Source organism: Clavelina lepadiformis, chromosome 1 (assembly GCF_947623445.1).
Source record: "Clavelina lepadiformis chromosome 1, kaClaLepa1.1, whole genome shotgun sequence".
Lineage (NCBI taxonomy): Eukaryota > Metazoa > Chordata > Ascidiacea > Aplousobranchia > Clavelinidae > Clavelina > Clavelina lepadiformis.
In genome coordinates this window covers 4,507,715-4,532,791 of record NC_135240.1, presented here as the reverse complement: position 1 = coordinate 4,532,791, position 25,077 = coordinate 4,507,715, and the positions used below count along the sequence as shown (strand labels likewise).

At 43.1% G+C, this 25,077-nt stretch overlaps 2 protein-coding genes across 5 annotated transcripts; one reads left to right on the top strand and one right to left on the bottom strand.

Annotated features, from left to right (window-relative positions):
• Positions 1-77: 77 nt before the first annotated feature.
• Positions 78-24,660, bottom strand: LOC143461931 (neurobeachin-like). 3 transcript variants are annotated; one of them, XM_076959884.1, is made up of 57 exons: positions 24,360-24,660; positions 23,909-24,013; positions 23,658-23,784; positions 23,143-23,243; positions 22,692-22,909; positions 21,896-22,022; positions 21,401-21,520; positions 20,890-21,039; positions 20,593-20,817; positions 20,273-20,403; positions 19,969-20,099; positions 19,766-19,896; positions 19,442-19,610; positions 19,034-19,176; positions 18,776-18,966; positions 18,414-18,604; positions 18,101-18,269; positions 17,651-17,795; positions 17,387-17,537; positions 17,001-17,317; positions 16,726-16,766; positions 15,843-16,509; positions 15,382-15,524; positions 15,170-15,320; positions 14,902-15,082; positions 14,713-14,831; positions 14,411-14,578; positions 14,195-14,354; positions 11,546-11,668; positions 11,414-11,478; positions 11,005-11,097; positions 10,496-10,616; positions 10,277-10,426; positions 10,076-10,204; positions 9,745-9,871; positions 9,543-9,651; positions 9,307-9,473; positions 9,103-9,230; positions 8,891-9,025; positions 8,685-8,821; positions 3,817-3,934; positions 3,645-3,747; positions 3,432-3,547; positions 3,259-3,371; positions 3,045-3,185; positions 2,857-2,976; positions 2,628-2,780; positions 2,419-2,568; positions 2,255-2,362; positions 2,021-2,191; positions 1,847-1,934; positions 1,626-1,781; positions 1,380-1,553; positions 1,131-1,308; positions 917-1,055; positions 695-846; positions 78-525 (listed from the first exon to the last, which is right to left on the bottom strand). In XM_076959884.1, exons 1-57 carry the CDS (start codon positions 24,600-24,602, stop codon positions 435-437), a joined length of 8,670 nt encoding a protein of 2,889 aa, XP_076815999.1. In that variant the 5' UTR covers positions 24,603-24,660; the 3' UTR covers positions 78-434. The 3 variants fall into 3 exon arrangements, with proteins under 3 accessions (XP_076815999.1, XP_076816007.1, XP_076816015.1); XM_076959892.1 differs by having other exon boundaries at positions 10,496-10,574; XM_076959900.1 differs by lacking the exon at positions 11,005-11,097 and having other exon boundaries at positions 10,496-10,574.
• LOC143473186 (putative nucleotidyltransferase MAB21L1) lies at positions 4,997-7,271 on the top strand. 2 transcript variants are annotated; one of them, XM_076970063.1, is made up of 7 exons: positions 4,997-5,812; positions 5,881-6,081; positions 6,140-6,278; positions 6,341-6,507; positions 6,583-6,699; positions 6,757-6,880; positions 6,961-7,271. In XM_076970063.1, the coding sequence occupies exons 1-7, from the start codon at positions 5,652-5,654 to the stop codon at positions 7,120-7,122; spliced, it is 1,071 nt and encodes a 356-aa protein (XP_076826178.1). In that variant the 5' UTR covers positions 4,997-5,651; the 3' UTR covers positions 7,123-7,271. The 2 variants fall into 2 exon arrangements, with proteins under 2 accessions (XP_076826178.1, XP_076826177.1); XM_076970062.1 differs by having other exon boundaries at positions 5,001-5,812; positions 6,946-7,271.
• Positions 24,661-25,077: the final 417 nt, after the last annotated feature.

The following is a 25,077-nucleotide window of genomic DNA, read 5'->3' as shown; positions in this document are numbered from 1 at the left end:
GAAATTGTGTTTGTGCGATCAATAAAATAATGCACCTACCCGCCTAACAGACATGTGCAACCATTTCAACTTTCAGGTCCAATAGTCACAATGTATTAGAGGTTATATGATTATTTCACAACACCAAGAATGCTGCTTTATAATAAATATATCTTCACAATTACATAAGCCATCGGTTGATATGCCACTGGTAAACACTCATTCAGCTAAAATAGACATCATATACAAATAGGAATCTTCAGGACGAAATCAAATTGCACGATGATGTGTAAAACAGAAACATCAAGCACTAGGACACTGAAAAACTGTCGCAAATTTAAAAGCACCATGTACAGCGTGTTATAGATGAGCAAATATACGAGGTGTGCACTGTACCGCATCAGCCCTGCGACACAATCTCTTCTGTGTAATCAATCCTTGTCAGTCTCGACCAATCAGAACTTGTTCTGGTATTCGTAGTGCCACTTGTTGAAGTTGATGTGAAACGCAACTATGCTTCCTGACGTCATCCCGGTGACAATCGTCCTGATGAGATAAAGTTGCATCAAACTACGCTCTACTTAACACTTTGACTGTGATGCCCCAGTTAATATTATTCGTGTATTCCATCTATTGCATCACTTTATCACCCATGGCAACACTTGCGAGTTATTGTCGCATAACACAGCTCATGACGTCATTGGAGCGTACTTACTTCTGGTCATGTGATATGGCGATGGCCCTGATGCCGGCATCGCATTGCGGGTAGGTGTAGAGGTGCTTGAAGTCCCAGGCGTTCCACACCTGCACCACCCCCTTGTCGCCCCCCGTCACCAGGTACTGGCTGTTGCTGCTGCTCAGCATCGCCTGTCGTCATACCGTTTGTTACGTCATAATAATGCATCGTTTTGTTAACAACACGGCACAGGGGACCTACCCTAAGTTTGTCGTCGACTGTCTTGCTCTTTAGCGCCCTCCCGTTCATGGTGTAGTTGCAGAGAAGTCCGTCGCTGTATGACGCAATAATCATCCCCTCCCCGGTAAAGACGATCAACTCAGGGCGTGGGGTCACAATTCTGGAACATAAATCGATCACGTGACTTCCTCAACGAATTGCTTAAATCTGTACAGCCACAAGATGGCGCTACTACCCAGCCTGCGGCGAAAGTTGAGGCTCCAGCGACCGCAAGAGGTCGCCAGTGATGGTGTGGAGCAGTATGGGGCCCTCTAGTGAGCCACTCGCGATCAACCCGAGTTCGGCACACACCGCTGCGCACGTGATCTCCGTGTCGTGTCCTGTCAACACCGCCCTCGGTGTCGGGTTTTCGTCTAAAAAACAAGCATTATGACGTCACGAAAGGCAGATAGAGAGCAGGAAATGGCGAACGTGATGCAGATACCTGCGGAGCTGGATTCGCCTACTACGAGACTCCGTCGACCGCTCCAGTACCAGAGCATGAGGGTGGCATCCCTGGATCCGGACACAAAGTAGCAATCTCCTCCGATGTACGTCTCCGACCTCGTTAGGCACGTCACCACATCCCAGTGTCCGAAGATGACTTGCGTCAGCTTCCCTGTGACGTAACAATATAGGTCGTCATAGACAATGTGACGACATTCTTCGATATGTCCAGAATGGGAATTACCCGTATCCATGGCGATGACCCTGAAGCTGCGGTCCCAGTATCCGCAGGAGGCGATGTGGCGGTTGTCGGCGGTGACCACGAAGCAGCCGGCGTGCACTTTCACACTCTGGTCCAACATGTCGCTGATCTGCCGCTTGTAGAACGCGCCCGACGAATCTAATAATGACGGGATTATGATGTCATTGTTCATAGACATCGAACGCGATTGCAACTGAACTCACTCATCAGCGGATCCGGCTCGATCGGAAGAACTTCCGGCTTCTGCGCTTCAACACCAGATGGCGTACTTGTCGATTTTGGCTCGGGGACCTAAACATAGATCTTACGTCATCACAATTCAGACCGTTGCGTCATCGATAATGACTGCAAAGTGACGTAATAAGTTAATAACTAACCTGGTTCCACTTGTTGAGGCAGAACTGGAGGTTCTTGGTGCCGGTGACGACGGCCGGTTGTCTGAGGCTGTGGTGGGTGTGGGCCGCCACGCACACTACCGGGGAGTTGCTCTGGAACTTCAACACCATTATGACGTCTTGAGACTCGGATTCTTTAAACATCATCGGCGTCTATGACGTAATGAGGATTGTTATAAAGATCACGTGACAGGGGTACGGAGGGGTTGTACTCACGACATGCATGGCTGAGCTTCGAGGGGGGTGGGGCGAGGTGAGGAGTTGGCTCGGAGTCTGACCGAAGTTCTTGATCTGCTCCATCAGCCCAATCTTCTCCACTGGATCCTGGAGGAAGAAGAAGATCAGCAAAGATGATCTTACAAATATGGTCATGATCTCACCTTGATCTGGTCCAGGTCGACGCTGTTCTCATAGGTCAGGTAATAGAAGACGTTTGTTGATCTCGCCGCCTCCGGACCTCGCTGCTTGAATCCGAAGATCAGATCTATCCACTGGTGGATCTGGCACGACGCTATCTCTGACTCCAACGCCTGATTGTTACATCATTCGTTATTACGTCATTATGTTGGTTGCGCACAGACGAGCTCACCATCCGGTTGGTTTGCACGAAGTCGTCAGCAGACTGCGCCCATGGCGGCAGTATGACGTCACTAATCTTGCTTCCATCGCTCGTGGAGCCGAGATTATATTTGTTGCAGTTGACGAACATCTCGGGAAGATAAAAGAACTCCGGGATCAACTCCTGTGTGACGTCATAATAAATATGTGAATCACCCAAAATCAAGAAAAGTTGAGACATGAAAGAGGAAGTGACGTACTTTGACGTCATGAGAGTCGCGCTGGCAGTTCTTCCAGGACTGTAGGACAGAGTGGAAGGTGCGGTCCGCGTGGTCGAACTTCCCCCCTTGCAGATTCAGGAACATTGTAGTAAACGGCTCCTGCGATTCATGCATTTTTTTCAACTATGACGTTATAATGATGTCATTTTAGTTGACCTTGAACTCACGACGCGTAGGAGCCAGGCGAGCGTGAAGGCGGCGTTGGAGTAGTGGGTTCCGAAGTGGAACTTTGGGATGTTTGGGTCGTCCCAATTCTCGAATCTGTTCTGGAAGTATGCCGCCCTTTTCGGGTTCAGCGCTCCGATTGGCTGCGTTATGACGTCACATTGTTAAACCAGACACAAAAACTAATGACGTCAAATTTTGTAATAAACAGCTCACCTTCGATAAATCGCGATAGTTGCTAGGCAACGAAAGATCAAGCTCTTTGACGTCATAATTAGAAAGGACCCAGGGAAACACGGGATACTGGTTGAGGTCATTGAAAGTTCGACCTTAGGTTAAAGTTGAAAGGTTAAAAGTCACAGATAACCTCAGGTTCAAGTTCAACGAACCTGCGATTGTGTTGAGGAACATCAAGTACTCGAAGTTGGAGATATCCCTCCGCTGCCACCTCCCGGTCATGTTCGACGACTTCAACAATTGTCTAGGTGTCGCCATAGATATACGCCTGATAAAAATAAAATGTCAACAGAAGCAAAATACACTAAGTGCGGGGCGGCCCCTTTTATTTATTGTGATAGATTATTACGCAACAATTGAATTACCTCGCCTGCGGAAGTCCATATCCGGTTCCAATTCCAACCCTTGGCAGGAAGCCAATGACCTTTTTAACAATCTCATTATCCTCGAAATTAAACATGACGCAAGCTGCAACAATATGTCACTTGTTACGTCACAAATAGACGAGTCCTTTACGTAGGGTGACGACCGACTTACTCCTATTCGCGAGGAAGATTTCTATGGCGTTGTTCTGGAGAAGGTACCTCCTGGAGAAGATGGCGCGGATTTCCTGGAACATCCACTTGCCATGGATGCCGTCGGTGTGGACCAGAATCTGTGGAGGACAAATGGGAATGAAGCCGGGACACGAAGTGAAATATGACGTCGGATCCGATCATCTACTCATTCTACTGCATGTTGGCCCCGGTGGCGCAGGGGAAGAGACACTGCCGCGAAATTATAACCGAGCGCGATCGCGAGTTCGAATCTCGGGGCGGGTCCATGAGCAATCGCCAGCTCCTGCTGTTTTTCCCATAAGTGGCCAGTTGAACAAGATTGCTGGAAGAACCGGAAGATGATGAAGCATGGTGCCAAGCAAGCATTCCCCTCAAACCAACTGGCCAGGCGCTGGGGCCAACCAATCACCATCACAGTTTATACGTCATTGTGCTTCCTCACTGCTACTGTGTGTGACGTGCGCTAGTTGCCACACTTATCGTCAACCAATAACGCTAAGATCAAAGAGCACCGCACGAATGCAAGATCCCTTGCAACACTGCGCAAATCCTCACGACCATTTTGTCGTGACGTCGTCTATGACGTAATATTTGCAATCTGCATTCGTCGGTTGACAGCGATAAGAAGGCTGTTCAGTGTCGCCTGAAGTAACGATCGCAGATATTCCCGCTCCTGATCGTCCCGTTTAAAATCAATCACAGTATCGAGTCATGATCAAACACAATGCATTATTTATTGCGATCAATTATTCATGAAGCTTGCCTTGTAAATAGTGGCAGCATTCCTAATGGCAGACATTCTATGATCGATAGGACGTAATAATACCTGCTTGTTAGCGCACAATGCACTGTGCAAGGTCACAATAATTTCATATCAGGTCTTGTGTTCAGTAAGAGCAGTAAATAGGCAAGCTGGTTGGTATTTGCAGGAACTTGCAACAAACCCACAAGCAGGTCGTCTCACCATGGGCATATGAACATGGCGGAATTAAAACTATATACCCCCGCGTGAGGGCGGTTTTTTCAAGCTAGACTTCGACAACCGCGAAGTAATTTTAAGACAGCAACTTTTAAACATTGATTGCTAATTATCTGCTGTGTTTGCAGATGTATAAAATTTTATGAAAATGTCGGAAAAAATTAAGACATCGTTCCGGTCTTTAAAGCATGAAAATGAGCGATTTGGTCCAAATGGTGAAAATGTGAGGCGTTTGCGCTTAGAATGAAACTGAACGCGCGATGTTAAATTTGGAATTTGAGAATTTGCTTTCATGTTTTTAACAGAAAATTTTGTCAAAAAACAAAAATTTCCTAAAATCTTAGGGACTTTCCCCGAGTTTCAAGCTATCAGGTCCAAATTAGGATAAACGTAACATCTGCGTATCGTCAAGTCTTTCGTAACAATGCTTTGATTCAAAAGTCGGCACACTGACCTTTCATCTTCGGTGTGACGTCACAAGGCAAGTTTAATAAAATTAAAGTGAGAAGGGAGGGTTTAGAAGTTGTTCAAAATATGCGCAGATGTGGAAATATTGATTGGAGCATCGTCGATGATTGACGTATTAAGCCGCGATATGAGAGAAGTGACGTCATAATCATGCTTTCTTTGTGATGTTTTGTTGAGAGAACGATGAGATTTGAAAATCGGTCACTTTCATGCGACAGAGCAGAGAGAGAGCTTTGTGATTGGTCGCTCAACAACGCGTCATAGTAGCCCTGTGTGTGACATAACAAACAGTAGTAGATTTATTGTCGAACAGGAATTCGGGTTAAAGTTCTAGATTTGCGGATAAGTTGTGAGGTAACAATAGCAAGATGATGGAGTCACGGGCGACGCTGGCATACCATGTGAACAAGTTCCATAGCGAGCGGGTGGTGCCGAGGAAGGTGAAAGTGTCACAGACAGTCCAAGATGTCGGCAGCATCGTCGCCAGCATCTTGAAGGAGGTTCAACGCAGGGAGCCACGCTTTCTGGGGTGATGGTTTGCTAAAACTCGTCATAAACGCATTATTGTGACGTAATAGACTCGGTTTTCTATTGAAGAGCGTTGAACGAGACGGAGGGTCGGGTGGAGGGTCTCGAGGTGATTTCCCCAAGTGAATACCAGGTGGTGCTCTGTCTGAACCACACCGGGGTGTTCACCTTCAACGAGGAGAGGTCGATCCCGGGATGCGCAATGCTCAAGCTGAGTGATGGGAGGAAGAGGAGCATGTCGCTATGGATAGAGTTCATTACCGCATCCGGGTCAGTCCTGGAGGATTTACACATCAATGAACACGTCATAATGCTGTTTGTGACGCAGGTATCTGTCGGCGAGGAAGGTGAGGTCGAGGTTCCTGAGTCTGGTCGCTCAAGCCCTCGGCAAGCTCAACTACGGCAGCATGGTCACACTGGATCACGACACCACTGAAGTGAAACTCAGAATCAGAGACTCAATCGTGGTGAGGATAAAGCTTTCATTATTTTCCCAATGCTTCGCACGCTACATCGACATCTTACGCAGGTGAGGGTGATCCCAGCTTTCAAATGTAGCGCATTATGGCCCAACAGCGCCCACCATTGGCCTGACCCCGGTACCTCGTGGCCGCCTGTGAGCAAGATCGCGGAAGTGAAAGCGATAGGATTCAATCTACTCTCAAAAGATTGTGTCGTCACAAACGAAATGAACAGGTGCATTATCACGACATAAAGATAAGCTTTTATGAGATGTACAGCGGCCCAATGATGACGTGATTATCAACGTAGTTCGTCGGAGAGCGACGCATGGATGATGTCATTCGCAGAAGCGGAGGATAGATTGCTGGAATGTGCATCAGGATGCAGAAGAAGATGTCTCTCCATACTCAAGACACTCAGAGACAGGTATGATGACGTAATAAACCCTATTGTGGCGCGAATAAATCATTGTGACAAATAAAGGCATCTGGATTTTTCCGGAAGTCCCCTAAACAATTACCACATGAAGATGCTTTTGCTTTATGAATGCGAGAAACACCCAGGTGACTCGGAATGGAATACGTCATCAATCGGCGACCGATTAAAGGTGAGTATTGTTACGCAAAAGATACGTCATAATCACCAAGAACATTTTATGATAAAACATTTCAGGGGGTTCTTCTGCAGCTGGTCTCCTGTCTAAGATGCCACAGGCTGCCACACTACTTCCTGCCTGGCGTCGACTTATTCGCAACAAGCGCCACGCCATCCCTCGATGAGGCCGCACGCAAGGTGTGGTGCCTGACGCGTCAGATCATCACAAACAGCAAAAGCTTTGATCACTTGTGAGATGCCGCGACTATGACATCACAAACGCTTTCCGGATTTTTTAAGACTTTTCTATGTAAAGTTCATGACGTCATCACCTGTACTGTGACCTGCTTTACTGTGACGTAATGATTTTTTATCACATTTGGTAAAATAAATCATGTTCTAGCCAGCGCATTATGACGTAAAAAGCAGCGCACGCACTGCAGCGTGGAACGAAAGAACAGAACGTTACAAAGGACTCAGCCGAACACTTGCGGCAGCAGTCCTGTGACGACCCGGGGAAGTTCAGAATTTTCAGAATCCTCTATGTGGGGGTCGCGTTCTTACCAAGCATTGCATCCGCCCTAACACCGGCGCGTAAGTGAAATGAAGCCAAAACCTGATGATTTCGTTGTTCCCAAAGGTACAGTGAGATATCTGGCGTCATGAACAAAAGCTGATTATGACGTAACAATATATTGAGCGCTTTTCAATTTCCTAAGAGGGTTTCGGCGAGGGAAAACGAATTAATCCGAGGATAGGATTTAATGCGCATAATCCCACTACTTATGCGGCGGCAGGTGCGCTGTAAGGACTTTCTGTCAATCGGCATTCTACGACACTATGGACGCAGTGGAGCGGAAAAATTAAGTGGGCAGGGGGCAAAGGTCAATAAACTGAGATTAAAAATTTCGCATTATGTGGAAATAATCGAAGCTTAGTTGAAGCGATGAATGATGAATGGAGAATATGCCGCGTTGATTGCTCGGTATAAAACAACACAATAGGAAGGAAATATTTGACCAGTTCATTTTTAAAATCTTACCCGCATTAGTAAAGGCTCAAGGAATATTTTTGCTGCTTTGTTGCGGTAACACTCAGTATTATGACATCACCGGTCACTGTTAATTGTGAATGCAGTGAATCTGAAACCTTTTTCAAGCCATCGCCTTTAAATTCTGTTGTGTGTCTGATATATTATCAAGAAACAACTGTTCACGATATACTTGTTTTTTCAATGAGCGCTATTATTGGCTTTCAGGTAGCGCGGCTAAGTATTAAATTATGGTCAAAGCCTAAATGTTTAGCAAGAATCATAGGCATGCTTTTTGCTCTCTGGCGCCACTTTCCCACGTAGTAGGAAGTTGTTTGCTTTGTCATTGGTTAAAATGCCGCACAGCCCATGACCGACCATGCGAACGGTCTACGACTCTACGTCATCACTCGTCACGCATCCCAAGCATGGTCGGCCTACTAACCACTGACGTCATAACAATGTCCAATGGAGAAGTTTCACGTCTTGGGAAGTTAAAAGCGGAAGAAATTTTCATAAAACTGGACTCGTTCTTTTTCAAAATACCCACAGAATGATGTGGCATGACTTTTCACGAAAACTTTTACAACCCATAAACATAAAGAGCATGAAAGCTCGTTCTAACTACCGGGAACCATCTCAACATCTGGCTTCCACATTAAACAACATTTTTTATCAATAAATAAAAACACTCCACCCAAGTAAGCGGAGATGCAACTTACAGACACACTTAAGCCTGTGCAGGGCGACCAATCAGAAGATGCTTGGTCATAATGACGTCACTCACCTTATGATCAGCTTTGGTGAAGGAAGGATGCTGCTCACTGACTTCGAAGAAGAATTCCTCCGGAGTGATGGAGAAGACCCCATGGAGGCACACTCCTGGAGAAATCAGATCTGCTTCTGTGCTGTACGACACCGGTCCTGTGATGTTAATATATGGTTATACAACCAACTTGTGACGTCACTATGACATCATGATGACAACACCACCTTGGAGTTCTTCCTGGTCGGCATCGTCCATGGTGAGTTCCTCTTCTGCGAGTGCATTCTGCTCGGCTCCCTGGACACTGTAACTGGATGGGGATCGAGGGACATTCCCGGGATCAGCAGCATCCGGAACCACATCTGGCGCAAGGAGACAAACATGTTGATCTTCTAACAATGTTGTCGTCCTATCACATAGACATCACATTGCCACTTACTTAATTCTTTGCTCACGACCAACGTCGCCTCCTTGTGGGAGCTTCCATAGGGATTCCGGACGAGTCTTCTTCGTCGTCGAGTGTCGTCCTCCCAACCATCCAACATCCAGAACTCGTTTTGCCGTTTGCTGAAACATAATCACTGGATTACAATGAAAACAGTGATGTCATAACACTCCATGCGAGCATCCAATAAGAAAGCACCTGTTGAAAGCGGATCCCCAGGCTCCGAGCTTGTTGGTGAGGATGTTGGTGATGCGGTTCTTGAGAGCATGCGCGGTGGCGTGGTCTCGATGCTTGGCGGCGGTGATCAACGAGTCACACTGCCTCTCTTCCTCCCTCTGCTGGGCAAGATAGATGGCACTCGACGACTGCAGAGATGTTGCAAGTTGATAAAAATGCAACCACGGCACGCAAAGACATAGACAACCAATAATCACCTCGAAGTGGGCGTGCTTCTTCACGTCTTCTGCACGCTGCTTGCTCAGAATGAAGTCCGCCTCATTGGCCACTTTAACCACGTGATCCTTCATCCCGTGACAGAGCAACCTGTCGTGATATGGGAGGTGTCAATATACTGTCATGACGTCATATGTGTTTGATGTAACAAAGCTAGTTATCCGAGTCAGCATTGCAACCAACCTTCCTTCATTGATGAGCTCGATGAACACGAGGCCGGCGTTCTTCTGGATCGAATTCTGCCATTCTTGAGAGCAGAGCAGCATGACGAGCTCCACGACTGACGCGTACGACTTCATGCAGGAGAATCCTGTCAGAGATGAGGGAAGACTTTTGTTAGAATTCACTCGTTTATTGAAGCAGCCGTTTTAACGATGAGATAAATATAAAGATTAACTGTTATATTAAAAAGGTTATTTTTATGAATGCCAATTACAGTATTCCAGCAGAGATATCTATTCAGACATTCGCAACTGAAATATCGAAGTCAAATAAACAAAGAATTACAAATCACCTTGCAACTCCTGACCATGGCTCCCAACCAACTTCTTGCTGAGGAAGGAGGAGAAATCGAGGAAGATGTCTCGCAGAAGAGGAGCAAGTTTGTCCATGGAACGCTCCAACCTCGATGAAACATCCGCTTCTGTTCAAAAGTACGCATCTTACAAACTCACTCCTCACTCTACTTTTTGCACTAATTCAACTTTGACCTCACCATCCTCGACTATGGCCACAGTTGAAGGGTCGATCTGGGGCAGGTCGTCGTGGTCAGCTCCCCCGTTCGTCACGGCAACCTCTGCAGCCGTGGCAACCGCGGTTGTTGCTATGGCTCTCTCTTTGCTCTCTGCTTCCTCTTCGGATGTGTCTGATGCAAACAACAAAAATAAGATGATGGTCTTATATCAAGTCATTGTGACGTCACATCGAGTTGAACCTTCTGGTGCTTTGTCCTGCTTGGCTTGAACCTTGACGCTTCGATCAAATGTTTGGAATGTCGACTGGATCGAAGTCACCTGGCACAAACTTTTAATTAAAATCCTCTCATTAACGGGGAACTATAATAAAATATTTTCAAATTAACCAATTCCTTTCATTCAACTAGAAATTTCTAACCATTTAGACCATTTCTAATTTCTAACATGCCAACAAGATGTTTGCAGTTAAATTAATGAAGATCTTCAACAAATGTCGATGTCAATGGTGTGAACATGAACCAATAATTAATGAACAGATCATAAGACAGACATGCATTCACTAACACACATGCTTCAGCTAGTTTGATAAAGCGGCTCTAAGTCATGAAACATTCCAAGCAAATCTGATATTGAGCAATTAACATAGTCACATGGATTGGTGCCAAAATCTTCCATCACACACAGAGCCAAAGGTGGTTAGTCACTCATAAATTATGATGTCATAATTACACGCACGACACATTGCTACCTGAACGGGAAAAAGATTTGGCGATACTCGCTCATGGGCGACAGATGCATTGTTGTCGTCATCGGTTCGTTTTGCCAAGTTTCGCAAAATATCCTTTCAAAATTGCCCACACCGAAATTAAGACAAATTAAACGATGAAAATCAAATTAACCAGGCTTCAACTTAAATTTAATAAAACTCATATTATATTTATCAAAATATCTAACATGGCAAAAGTAGAAATAAAACTTTCTTCAGTAGACAAGCAAATAACAAAATAACATGCTTTAAAACTAAAATCAGATTCAACTTTGAAGTTCTATGTTGAGCCTATGTTGTTCTATGTTAAGAAGTTGAAAAACTTTCAACAGTTTCTACGTAACTACGTCCACAAAATCATTAAAATTAATGGAACCTTGCACTGTGTTACCTGCACGCTGCTTGATGAAAGCTTGTTTGACACCGGCTGCTTTGCTTCTGGAGCAATCTCAATCTCTGTGAGCAGCAACAGTTCGTCAAAGTTGATTAGTCAGCGATTTATTAATCACTTGGACTTACAAACCTTTTTCTGGGCTCTGATTGGTGGGTTCTGCTGGAGACACTACGCCATTGGAGGTTGCTGTTGTCGAAGGTTCCGGAATAAACTTGACACTTTTCGGGGACGACGGCATGTGAGCTCCATGGTCTGCAACAAATTTATTCCTAGGGTTATTACATTCATATTTTTATGTCGGAAACTCTGGCAGCATCTACGCAAGTACGAGCAAACTCCACCCAACCATGCTCCATAGACACTAGGATGTTTCATTTTTTCACCATTTTGGAAATTAAAAAAGCTTGGGGTCTCCCTAGGCAGTATTTTGGGCACAATGAAAGAATCTGAACTTTTTTTTGATTTATGACGTCATTTTGAGGTTGCACCCCCTTGCTGAAGTTTCGGTGGGGGTGCATTTTTATGAATTGGCGATATCTTGGTAACCGATTGAGCTAGAGCTATGATCAAAGTGTCAAAAGATGCAGAATAGCTGGTTTCCTATAACTACTCAATACATTTTAACTGTATTTTTGCTCTAGAAAAAAAGTTATTTGAGAAAAACCAAAATTTTGACAAATTTTGTATGCAAATCACCATATAGTTCCCAATTGGACCTTTATTTTCCTTGGTGATGATTGTAAATTTTTACCTTGGCCTTCGCCATGAAAAGCAAAAGGTTTTATAGGTAAGCTATACAAAAATACATCTAAAATAAACTTAAAATTACAGCAGTTCGTGTAAAAAACTGTTATATCGGTATTTCGGGAAGGATTGAATAAACAATTGTGTTAACTACGACTTTGATTTCAACTTATGCGTTACTCTACTGTGTAAGAACAGTCCTGTAATCCAATTAACAAACGGTATTTATTATTCAAATTTATTTTTATTCTTTAAACTAACAACCGACACAAACAACAGTTCATGTTGACACAAAAAACCACTGTCCTTGCTAATTGTTTTGTTATCCGTATTGCACAGGTATGCTTGCAAACGAAAATCAGTACACCTGAGAGTAGATTTGTTTTGACGAATTTTGTCCGGCAGAATATATTTCAACCATCCAATTTTCCTTTCATTGTACCTATTATTGTTTTCAATGGCTTTCTAAAATTCTGGATCAACGTCATTTGAAGCAATGCAAGGTGCTTGTTTGCTGTTCAATGTGAAAAATTGCTTTAAACCAGCATTACATTCATACAAACAAGTTATGTACATCGATGGATAGCGGCATGAAAGTGGATAATTTAACAGCCTCGATTGGGTATGGTGGCACCTCAGAATAAACACTTAAAGCCACATTTTCATGGTTAAGCCATTGTACCGCATGATCCAAGTAATACTTCATTACCATATCAGCACCATCTGGCTGGATTTCTCTATAAGCAAGAAGAAGGTTGCGTGGAAAAAGAGTAAGAAAAGGACCATCACAAGCTTTTAGATGCAAATGTATCATTACAAAGGAGGGTACATAGACTGAAACAATGTAAGACAATGAGAAGCTAACCCTAACAAGCAGAATTTGTCACTGCAGAAACTGTTGTCTACCACTTTTCCTTTTTTTGTACTTCCCCTGTAACTGATGTTCCAGTAACTGAGGACATGATCATTTTCTTGTGGTTTGCTGATCTTTGAGAAAATCAATCTCTTCTGAAGGTATCTGGTCTTCAAAAACACAACTGCAAGCAAGATTTTTATTTTTCAGTGATGGATTTTCCTCAATACTACACTTGCACTTACAAATGTCAAATAAATTTGTTAACTAATCTTCTTTAAAAATATCACATTTTTTTATCTTTTTTGCTCTTTTTTCGTGTAAGATTAAACTTCTTAATCAGTTGTTTTAGCTTGGTAACAATCCTTATCAAGCTTACTGTTGAGAAGCTTGCTTTCATCCAAAGATCAGCAACATCTTGGACAATTTTCTTTTTAACATCATTGAAAGCTGGTGCTTTCCGGATGAACTTTCGATTTGTTTCACTTAAGCGCTTACTTTCAAAATAATAGTGATTCAAAACATCCATGTTGGTAGGCAAAACATTGCCAGCAAGCTTTTAATATTTAATAAAAGCATTGGATAAAGCTGATCTGGTGAGTGCCATCTTCAAACCAACTGTAAGACAAAAGCACTAACCACCAAGTTGACTAGTATGGCTACCACTTGAGCGTCCCAGTATACTAAGGATTATTAAACTTTTAAATTACTTTTAAAATAATCGCATTGTTTTTTTATACTAGTTAAAATTGTTGTTGCATCACAAATGTTTTTATTCTTTTATTTTGAAATATTTCCATCAGTAATTTACTTAAATAATTAATAGTTAATCTGACATGTTGACTTGTATGCAAAATATGTCAAAATTTTGGTTTTTCTCAAATAACTTTTTTTCTAGAGCAAAAATACAGTTAAAATGTATTGAGTGGTTATAGGAAACCAGCTGTTCTGCATCTTTTGAGACCTTGATCATAGCTCTAGCTCTATCGGTTACCAAGGTACCGCCAATTCATAAAAATGCACCCCTATTGAAACTTCAACAAGGGGGTGCAACCTCAAAATGACGTCATAAATTTAAAAAAAGTTCAGATTCTTTCATTGTGCCCAAAATACCGCCTAGGGAGACCCCAAGCTTTTTTAAATTCCAAAATGGTGAAAAAATGAAACATCCTAATAGACACCTTGTAACTTCTTTTTGGGCGACATTCTCTTTGCGACGGTTGCCTCCTGGAGCCTCTTGCAGCTGTCTGGGTCCAACATGTCCCGATACTTTGACACCATGAGGACCGACATGAAGTAGACAACGGCGAGCGCAAGGAACTGAGCCTGCTTCCCATCATCCTGAAGGGGAGGAGTTAATCCGGATGCGGAGGATGATGCATGATGCAAGAACTTACCACATCCCTGTAGATGGTCGCTCTCAACCTCTCTACCTCTGCATCCTGGAGGAGCATGAAAGGGTCTAGGATGGGAGTGAACTTGTTTGACATCAGTGAGAGCAAGATGCTGGCCGCCTCCACAGCAGAAACAATCTCATCATCATCGTCATCAGGGGACACATCATTCTGCAGGAGGAGTCTTGTTAGGTATAAAACAAGACAGATGCCAACCATTGTGACACTTTACAACTCCAACAACCAGAAGTGTGTTCAAAATAATTATGATTAGACGTCTCATATCTAACAGACTATCATCTCACATCATTCTGAAATGCTTTCCCATTTGAGGATAAATGAAGACAATTGGGGGTTGATGGGACACTGGGGCTTTGTCGGAGGTAGCGAGTCTCGAGGCAGTTCCGGACAGCGCACATGCACGCTGCAACAAAGTCACTTTAATAATCACAAGAAAGAGAAGAAATCGATACGAAACTTGACTAATGTCTCACCAATCCTCAGACACTGGCGAAGTATTCCTCCCGAAGACATGTTCTTGTCGACTTCAATTTCACTCAGGTTGATCGACGACTGAAACACGAGGACATCAGTGAACAAAGCGAGTCGGTTCAAGATAGTCCACGCAGACTCCATGGAGAGTCCGTGACTTGACTCAATCATGTCCAATTCGTACTGGAAAGCAAGATGTACAATTAATACTCTGAGGTTGCGCAAAAATTACATGATTGATGGAAAATTGTGATATTTCTATGGCCATACGGTGGACGAGGTGGCGGAGGATAGAATGGGGAGGATGCCTCCACATGCGAGGACGATGTTGTCGACCATCTGCGAGACGAGGTGAATCGTGTTGTGGAGGAATATGAGATTGTCGTTGCTGTTCACAATCTCATTGAGAGGAGCTTGCGTTCTGCGACACATGATATGAATAAGATGAAGCGTGCACGTGAATGACGTCACGACCAACTTACGATTTCCATGACTCTATGTCGCCCTCTAGGCAAGTAAAGAGGTCGTCTAGCAATCTCAAGTGGATGTCGGACCATTTAAACTCGGGAACTCGAAACACGACGGTGCGGGGACCCGGGCTAAACTGCTGCTGTGACGATGATGCCTGTGAGGTCATAATGATGGTTCATGAGCAAGATCATTAGTGCTATGTCATTATATGAGCCATATGTCTGCAAATTATCATCATAAGTAAGACAAAGTAGCTATGGGTATATGCAAGCACTGTTTCATAGACTTAGATATTGGAACATGAATTGCATAAGTTATTGGAAGTGAGCAGTAAAATCTTGCTGCTGTGCCCCAACACAGTTATTAAAATATAAATGACAAACAATTACTACTGAATTTCACTGCTTCCAGGATCGGAAGTTATTAAAAGTATTATGACATCATTATTAGATCTATGACACAATTTTCACACCGATTGAGCTTCCAATGATCTTTCATCAGCAGATGACTTTGGTGAAGCATTCACAGATGGCTCATCCACATCTTTCGATCGATCTCCTGTTTCCTTTGCTACATTTTTGACTGCATCCGGACTCTCCTGGGGGGCCTCCTCTCCTCTGAAAGTATCAGCAGGTTCTGGAGGAGTCTCTTGCTCCGAAGATTCATTTCCAATCTCATCACTGTTTCCAGGATCACTGGATGAGTCATCAACATGCTTTTTGGAGTCAGAGGACTCGACTCCATGATCACCGATCTCTTCCATTCCATGCTCTTCTTTCGCTCCACTCTCTTGCTTGGAGGATGCAGCTTCGATGGGAACTTCTTCAACATCCTTGCCCTCATCTTCATCTTGGATATCATCTTTCTTATCCTGCTCGGCGCTTTCACCGTCATCTTCTCTGGGAGTTGGTTCCTGATGTTCAGAGGCAGGACCATAACTTTCATCTTCTTCCACCTCATCTTCAGCATCTTTCTCAACATTAGGATCTGGACTAATGTCCTCCTTCCCACTTTCAGCTTCATCTTGTGATTTTTCCTCCTCATTTGTGGCATCCGCAGCTGTTGAGACATTTTCACCTTGAGTGACAACTTCATCCTGAGTGACATCTTCATCCTGAGTGACATCTTCATCTTGAGTGTCATTTTCGTTTTGAGTGACAACCTCATCCTCAGTGACAACTTCTTTTTGAGTGACAACCTCATCCTGAGTGACATTTTCATTTTGAGTGACAACCTCATCCTGATTGACAACCTCATCTTGAGTGCCAACCTCATCGTGAGTGCCAACCTCATCGTGAGTGCCAACCTCATCCTGAGTGACAACCTCATCCTGAGTGACAACCTCATCTTGAGTGACAACCTCATCCTGAGTGACAACCTCATCTTGAGTGACAACCTCATCCTGAGTGACAACCTCATCCTGAGTGACAACCTCATCCTGAGTGACAACCTCATCTTGAGTGCCAACCTCATCGTGAGTGCCAACCTCATCGTGAGTGCCAACCTCATCCTGAGTGACAACCTCATCCTGAGTGACAACCTCATCTTGAGTGACAACCTCATCCTGAGTGACAACCTCATCTTGAGTGACAACCACATCCTGAGTGACAACCTCATCCTGAGTGACAACCTCATCCTGAGTAACATTTTCATTTTGAGTGACAACCTCTTCTTGAGTGGATTCATCACCACTAGAGGCATCCTCATTCAGTGGAAGAGTGTGTTTCTCATTTAGACTGTCGTCTTTGTTTTCATCTTTTGCTTCAGCGGAATTCTCTGCAGCAGCAGCCTCGGTTTCTTCATCATCTGGACTTCCATCGGCATCCTCATTACTCTTGCATTCCTCCTCTTCTTCATCAGCATCTGTAACCTCCACAGTGACTTCTACTTCATCGTCCTGAGGAGTAACTTTGCCGGATGCTGCATCCTCAATAGCAGGAGGAGCTTCTGATGAGAAGAGGATGTGGTTAAAACATCATCCCGGCTTGTATAAGGATTAGGATCAGGTGATTTTACCTTGACTCGCATCTTCTACAATTTGCTCCTGCTTCTTTGCAGGTGCTCTCGTAATTGCAGTGATGTGTCCGGATGCCTTGCTATGCTGCTCCGCTTGCTTGTAATCTTCGTACATCTTCTCAAGATAGATCTTGTGCTGCTCGTACGACACCTGAAGGAAAAAGAGAGTAATGATGCTAATTTCAAGAGTTCTTACTCGAAGTCACAGCTGCAATGCTCAGTGAGAGCATTCATAGTTAATATGCGGACACTGGACATCATCACCTTGGAGTGTACGATGGCGAGCGTGTCCACCCAAACCCTCCATCCTCCCCACTCCAGCTTGATGGCATGGTAGAGGAGGACTCTGAAGAGCTGGTACACAAGCTCCTGGCATCTGTACTCATCCGATGTTTTTGGATGAAGATAGCTAAAGCAGAAGTGGATGGTTAAATGGGAACAATGAAAGGATTAAAGTTGTCACTCTGACCATGACAACATTGTTCGATGTTTACTTCAAATTAGCAAGATCTCGGGAAGCGACGTTAAGTTATTCTCAGTAACCATGGTTTCGCACCCACGCATATTCTGTAGTGACATAACTTTTTCACTGGTTTGGTTGTGAATACGATCTTATAAACCTGGTTGTGGTTTAATATCTAAGTTAGAAATTGATTAAGTGAATGCATCTTGCGTGGGTGCAATTCCCAGGGAGCCTGTTCTCAGCTCATTCACCCGAGCGCCAGCATCCAGTCCTGCCAGACGGACTGCTGGAGGAGAACGCGACGATTATCTCGATTCGCTTGGAAGAGCATGAACAGGTCGTTGAGGAAGATCATTTTTATCTCAAAACTCTTCTCACTGGGGCACTGCCGGAGCATATTAGCCGTCACTTTCATCATCGCTGTGGATGCCAGGTCAAGGATTTAATTGACATCATATAACTTACAGAACACAACAGACGAACTGAATATTCAAGCGATAGATTAGTTATAGGCAAACTATCCATTGTGTGAATTTCATGGTAATTAACCGGTGCGGGGGTTACCTGGGTTGTGGATGAAAGTGGACGGGGCTGGGTGTTGATGGGGCTTATGAAGGATCTGGGTGCACGGGTTCTCAATCAGCACCTCGTACATTGCGTTGTATGTCAATACGGTCAGTTGGTCGGCGTATATCAGCAACCTCTCGCCAACCAACATGAAAAGACTCTGAGATTCCATCAGCTCATTCTTACGCCTAAGGTGTATTGTGATGTCATAATGATGATAACAAACACCACAATCACTACATTATTTTCATAACAATGGAGTAATGAATAACACTCCAATTGGCATGATACTCTCTATGAAGAATTTGCTTAAACATGAACCATTGTGTGGGTGACACTTTGTCAGAGTCGGGACTCACTTGTCCGAGCAGTTCTTGAGGAAGTAAGCGAGCAGCTTCAAGGAGTGGACACGAACCACCTCGGACCTAGAACCGAGCAACTTGAAGATAACCGCGATTCCGTTCTGCTGGTCAAACACCGGTGTCACTGTGGAGCCGTGTTCGCTGAGCATCGCCACGAGGAGTTGAAGAACGTCGAGAATATTTTCATCCTGAGCAGAGAAGAAGAGGATTAAAGATGAACAGAAGAGGATAAAAGATGAAAAGATGAGGACATACCTCGTGCATGGTGAGGAGATATCCCAGCATCGATTGGAGTTCATCTTCCAGGATCGTGCCAGATCTTGTGACGAGCTGCTTCAGGAAGAGGAGGATGAAAGCTCGGAGCGAGAGGATCTCATCACTGGAGGGCCGAGCACCATCTGGAAGAAGACGAAGAATAAGATGAATGTTTGTGTCATGTGGAGTAGAAGCTTCGAAGACTATTGAGTGAATAAGCGTTTCTTCCTGGGTCATTTTATTAAAATGAGGCTTTATGGAAACTATAAGTGACTCTGACAATCAATTTGTCTACGACTCTCTCTCATGTTTATGGACTTTTAATTCTGCGAATTTTATCGTTTCCCAATAAAATAAGTAAGGAGATGATAAAGTGTGCAAACTCCACAACTTCTGATCTCAACTGACCGAGTCCTTTTGGAATAATCCCAGATCGGTTCTGGGGATTCACCACCCAGTAATAGTGCTTGAGAGAATGAATCAGCAGAAGCACGGTGCTGACTCGGCGTAGATTGGTCTGAATTGTGGGCGACGACGAGAACTCGGTGGCGAGGTAAGTGTAGAGCGACACTTGCACCTGATGAATAAAACCACTGATAAAACTGAATGATTGAGTGATACAAACCAAAAACTATTGATTGATAAAACCACTACAACATCGGTAGACAGCAACACTGCGCGTACGGTGGTGTTTTGAGAGCAGCAAGTTCAAGCAAAGCATTGAAGCCAAACCTTGGTGTTTGTATGGATCCACAAGGCAGGGTTGAACAGAATGTGGTCGCAGAATTGCCTCATGAGGGGGACACCGTTGGGGAGTTGATCGAGAAACTTTGACATCGAGACCAGAGTATTGAGCACGTCCACTGCAACACAGCATGAGATGAACAGATAGTTGATTAGTTAACAGAAATATTCACAATGAAAGCTGAACGAACTAGTTATATGATCTTTATGTGCCCTCTCGAGCAGAGTGCCAATGACCAGGAATCCTTTCCCCTGTAGAACTTGTTGTTGCGTTTTCACCGAACCCTTCAACAAGTGAAGTAGAAAGTCAAGCAAAGTTGAACTGGAAGGAAAAAATGACGGTAATTGAGTGGAAACTAGACCAGTATCTCATCTGCTTCCGAAATAAAACTATGCGAGTACAATGCCGGCTTCCTCACAACTATCGTCAGCACCAAATCAGCTGCGTAGGATTATCAACATCGTTTGTGATGTCACAACCAACTACCAACTTACCAGACTGTGGTTTCGACTGAGCCATCTTTCTGTTGATAGTCGAGTTGAGCAAACAATGGGAAGAGCACTTCGACGCCACCTACTGAGTGAAGTGCGCTGTGAATTGAATGTGTAACGACAGCTTTGACATCCTGCCACATAGAAATCAAACAATTAATAATCCCCAAAAAGAATGAGAAAGGTCTGGATAACGTGTTGACAAGAGACTCCAAATTACGTTGCATGTTAATGCTGATGTGACTTGACACAAGAACGACTTAATCTCAAGCTACAGCACATTCTTAAAACAGCCAAGCAGAATAACAAGTGATGGAGCTCACCGGCAGCATGAGGGCGTGGGGGCTGTGGACAAACCACCTTTGTGCATCGGCACCAACATCTCGGCTGTGCGACCGTGGAGAGCACTCGAGGCAGAGTTGGCCGTCTGTCGATTTTGGGTTGTACGCCAACACGATGGCGTCAGAGAGCTTGTGGTCTTCATATAAAACCTTGCGATGGTGATTGGCAAGCAGATGGTCACTTTCCGTAGGAAATTTGAATTGATTCTGTTGACAGAAGTCGTCAAGTCAGGTTGGTGTTTGGCTGCTTTCAAGCTATTTCCCACACGGTGTCCCTACCTTGTAACTTGGTCCGAGTTGGTAGAGTGCATAGACCTGCGATGGGTTGAGGGCTTCACTGAACACATACGACGCCGTCATCTGTCCACAGAACACTCTGGAGTCGTCTCCCATCGTGTCGGCGGAACCCAGGAAGCATTTGTCGAATTGCTGCAACAAATTACGGAAATGTTACGTAACTCCACATACGTTCCAGCTAGCCTTCAATCAGTGCAGGGAAAGACACGATTTCATGTTCATTTACGTAGCAAAAATATCTCCTAAGCCCAAACACAACAAATTTACTTAGAAAAAAATCCAAAACCACGCAATCGTTTATAATTGAAAAGCTGAAAGGTTGAACTTATAACAGAAGTAGAACACGTGTCAGAGTGATCTGCAATTGTGCTCAGAGGGTTAATTTCAAAGAAGGTTTAACAATGAGTCAATATGACAAACGTTATGTCATTTGCGACAACAATCTTCTTTGTTGTTCATTTTAAACCGTTGAAAGATAGAAATCACAACTCACGTCATTTCCTCCAATGCTCCAGTTCATTTCACTGTACGAGACGAGTTGTCCGTTGGCGTAACACTTCACCTCGCTCATCCTCCAGCGGTTGTAGATGTGCACGATGGTCACCATGTACCACTGCAATGCAGCCCACACAATGGTTACTATTCAAGGGTCAGCTTGTGCCAGATTTCGAGCAAAAGCGGCCGCAACGTGCGAAATATAAACAGTCTAAACCACAGAGTCGTGCAGGGAATTCATGAAATCGTGCCGAAGTAACATTAAAGTGAATTTCAATTCAGTGAGTGTCGTACGTATGTGAATGTGTGCATTGTAAATAATCAGACATTGTCACTAATCAATCAAAGATTCACATATTATCATGTCATTCGTTCCAATATTGCTTGGAAACAGAGATGGTTTGCAGGTAGAGTGTGAGAGTGTCCACCTAACCTATGTAGTGTATCACACATAGACAACGAATCATTAAAGAAATTATAATCCAAGCAAGACCTTTCGTGGTTTGAATTCAAACTTGAGGCAGTGCTGGAATCCTTTCCCTTTGCTTTTGAGAATGGTGACGATGAAGCAGCTGCCAACAAAGTGTCCCGAGTAACCCATGCCCTTGCTGTTGCGGAAACTGAAAAAATTAAAATTTTATGAGCAAAGCATTGAACAAAAACACAAGTTGAACCGTTGAATGGAATTCATCTTTGCTTTGTGATTACAGCAGGAACAATGGAAATAATGATGACATATATTCAGGTCAATATCATCTCATATAATCAATAACTTGTTCTAGACACAATGGAAATTATGCCACTGTATGGTCCAAGCATGGGCAGCAATTCAATGAGGGTTTCATCACTTTGAATATATCACCGGCACAGTTTTCTGCTGTGCTGGTTAATTATTTATAGATTAACGTCAGCATTGGAATATGTCTGCGAAGAGAATGCCCAAACAAATATAAATACAGGTCTGGTAATAAACCACGCACTCGAACTATATTTTAAATGTTATAATTACAGAATAAAGCAGGGTTAGCCAAGGACACACGTACAACTGCACACAATCACTGCTCATGTGCATAGAACATATAAGAGAACCTCTGAGAGGTCCAGCAATGAAAAAATCAATCAAGTAAAAATGTTTTCATGTCACGCTTTCTCATGCATTGATAAAACAGAACAAAATGAGATGAACCAACAACAGCTGAGCTTGAAACCAAGCACAACGCCATTCAATGGGCAGCAGGTGTGTGTGATGTCATATTTAATGAAGCAGATTTTAGGAAAACGTCACTCACCAATATAAATAAGGTTTGTCCATGTCCACCCTGAGGCTGTTAAGTGGATCCATTCGAAACCAGGTCGTGAAAGTGAAGCCGTTGGCATACGGCCACGACTTCAACGGGGGAAGTGCGATTGCTGCGTCCCGCTTCCCGGGGAAGTTGAAGAAACAATCAGGACCCTGTCGCTCAGTCGTTGTCTGGAGGACTCCAAGGAGCTTGACAGCATATGGGGGCTGGTGATGGAGAAGAAGAAGATTGTGGTTCAGATGAAAAGCGGAGTTGGATGATGTTGTAAATTACTTTAGTTTTAACAATAAAACAATTATGACCACGTTTAAGCAACAGCTGCTACAGGATATGTGACCTAGACACATCATAACCTCTATTATTGACAAACAACAGCAAATTGTTACGAAATAATTTCATCATTATGACAAAACAATTGGCCTAAATCGAAGTAACAAACCCATTTTCCATTTTCTCCTTTCAACATGCTCAGGAGTTGTTTGAGCTCCTTCACAGAGACGTTGTAGCTTGTGAGCAAGGCCAGCATATCAATGATGAGCTCTGAACAAACAGACAGATGGTCTCTTATGGCAGTGATCATTCAGACAAAAATAAGAAAATGTTAACACGGCAAGACGACAATTTATGATTCATTCACGCAAAGTGCAGACAACAACAACTACATATTTCATGGATTTCACAATCTTGAATCAACATTTACGATAATATTGTTGTCTTACATTTTGACTCAGTAAAACTAAAAAGTCTAACTATAATGGGAAAAGAGAACAATCATACGAAACATTTCTTCTGAAATTATTGTCTTAATGATGTCACAATATGTCATGATTAGAACAAAATCATGAGTTTTCGTGATTTACAAATCCCAGACATTTGATCGAATAAAACAAGAAGTTCAATTCTTAAAGTGAATGATGGGATGAACTCATATTGTTTATGTTTAAGCAAATTTACCTGAAATAACTTCACCAGCGGAGGGCAGGATGGAGATGAGTCGTTGCACAAGACCAACCTCCACGCAAGCTTGAAGGTTGCGGTAACTTTTACGACAAATTCCTTTAAATTTGCTCCAAATTTCAGCCTAAAACAAATAAATATTTTCCCAAGTTTAACATAAACTTGGAACAAACTTAACTTTTATAAAAAGATTTCAAGCCCAAAGTTTTATAACCAACAATTGACAAATAGAAATCAAATAAATGAACCTGGCACTGCACAGAGCAACTTTCCATGATGTCCAACATATAAGTGATGCACTTTTCATCCTGGATCACAAAATTAACTTCCAGGTCAAAGTCTCCTCCAACCAGCTACAAAAAAAATATTTATGAGTAGAAAGTAGAAAGATATCCGCCACAAGCAGGTGAAATTATTTGAACAATATTTCAAGTGCTTTATGCACGATAATACGCATTGGATTGAATCGAATTTCTTTTGACAATTGACATGAAAATGAATAATTGTTTGGAATCTGTTCTGGTAGTCCCACACCAGCACCAAATATTAATTTGCAGTTAGCAAAAACACTAAAAAATATTTCGACTCACCATTGTTAAAGTGAGAGAGTAGACGGGATTCAATATTTTATTGTAAAAAGGTCTACAAATAAAGATGCTAGACAGTCATAAGTATAATTATCAGCGCTTTATCACTCACTAGATTGAACACAGTATCCAAGATGTCTCGATCCGACACTTCTACTGCATCTATCAGAGTCTTAAGAACGGCAAATTTTGTCTTTGCAGTTTTTGCTTGAGCTCCAACATTGGTAAGATCTTGGGGAAGAGATTTTGTTCCATTTGGCTTCGATTTCTCAGTTTTTTCTTCATTTTCTTCTTTCTTTGCCAAATCCTCTGCATTCTTCCCGTCATCAGCCATTATAGAGGATGGCCGGGTCATGCAAAGCCACTTAACTTCAGACACAATTCCAACTATTCCTCTGAAACAAGTATAAGATACTAAAAAATAGTAAAATAAACAGCACTAAAAATAGGCTAAAACAGACAGAGGAGACGGGACCATTTTACATAACCAGTAGTTAAGTTAACGAGGTTGCGAAGAGCAAAGAATGAGGCTTGAATGTGGCTGCACTCAATGAAAATACATTTTAAGCTAAAAATATATAAATAAATAAACATAAATATTGCAGTCTGTACATATCTGTAACTTTTCATTTCTAGTGAGAAAAAGAAAATAGTTTGCCAACGTATCGTAAATGTTTAAAATGACCACAGACTGAACTGTAATACAAACAAATAGACCGAATAGTTATGATTTACCACTGTATGTATATTTATACAGAATACAGTGTTCTGTGAAGACCAATTTATACTAAATAAACAAAGAGATGACCCAACAGCGCACACCAAATTTT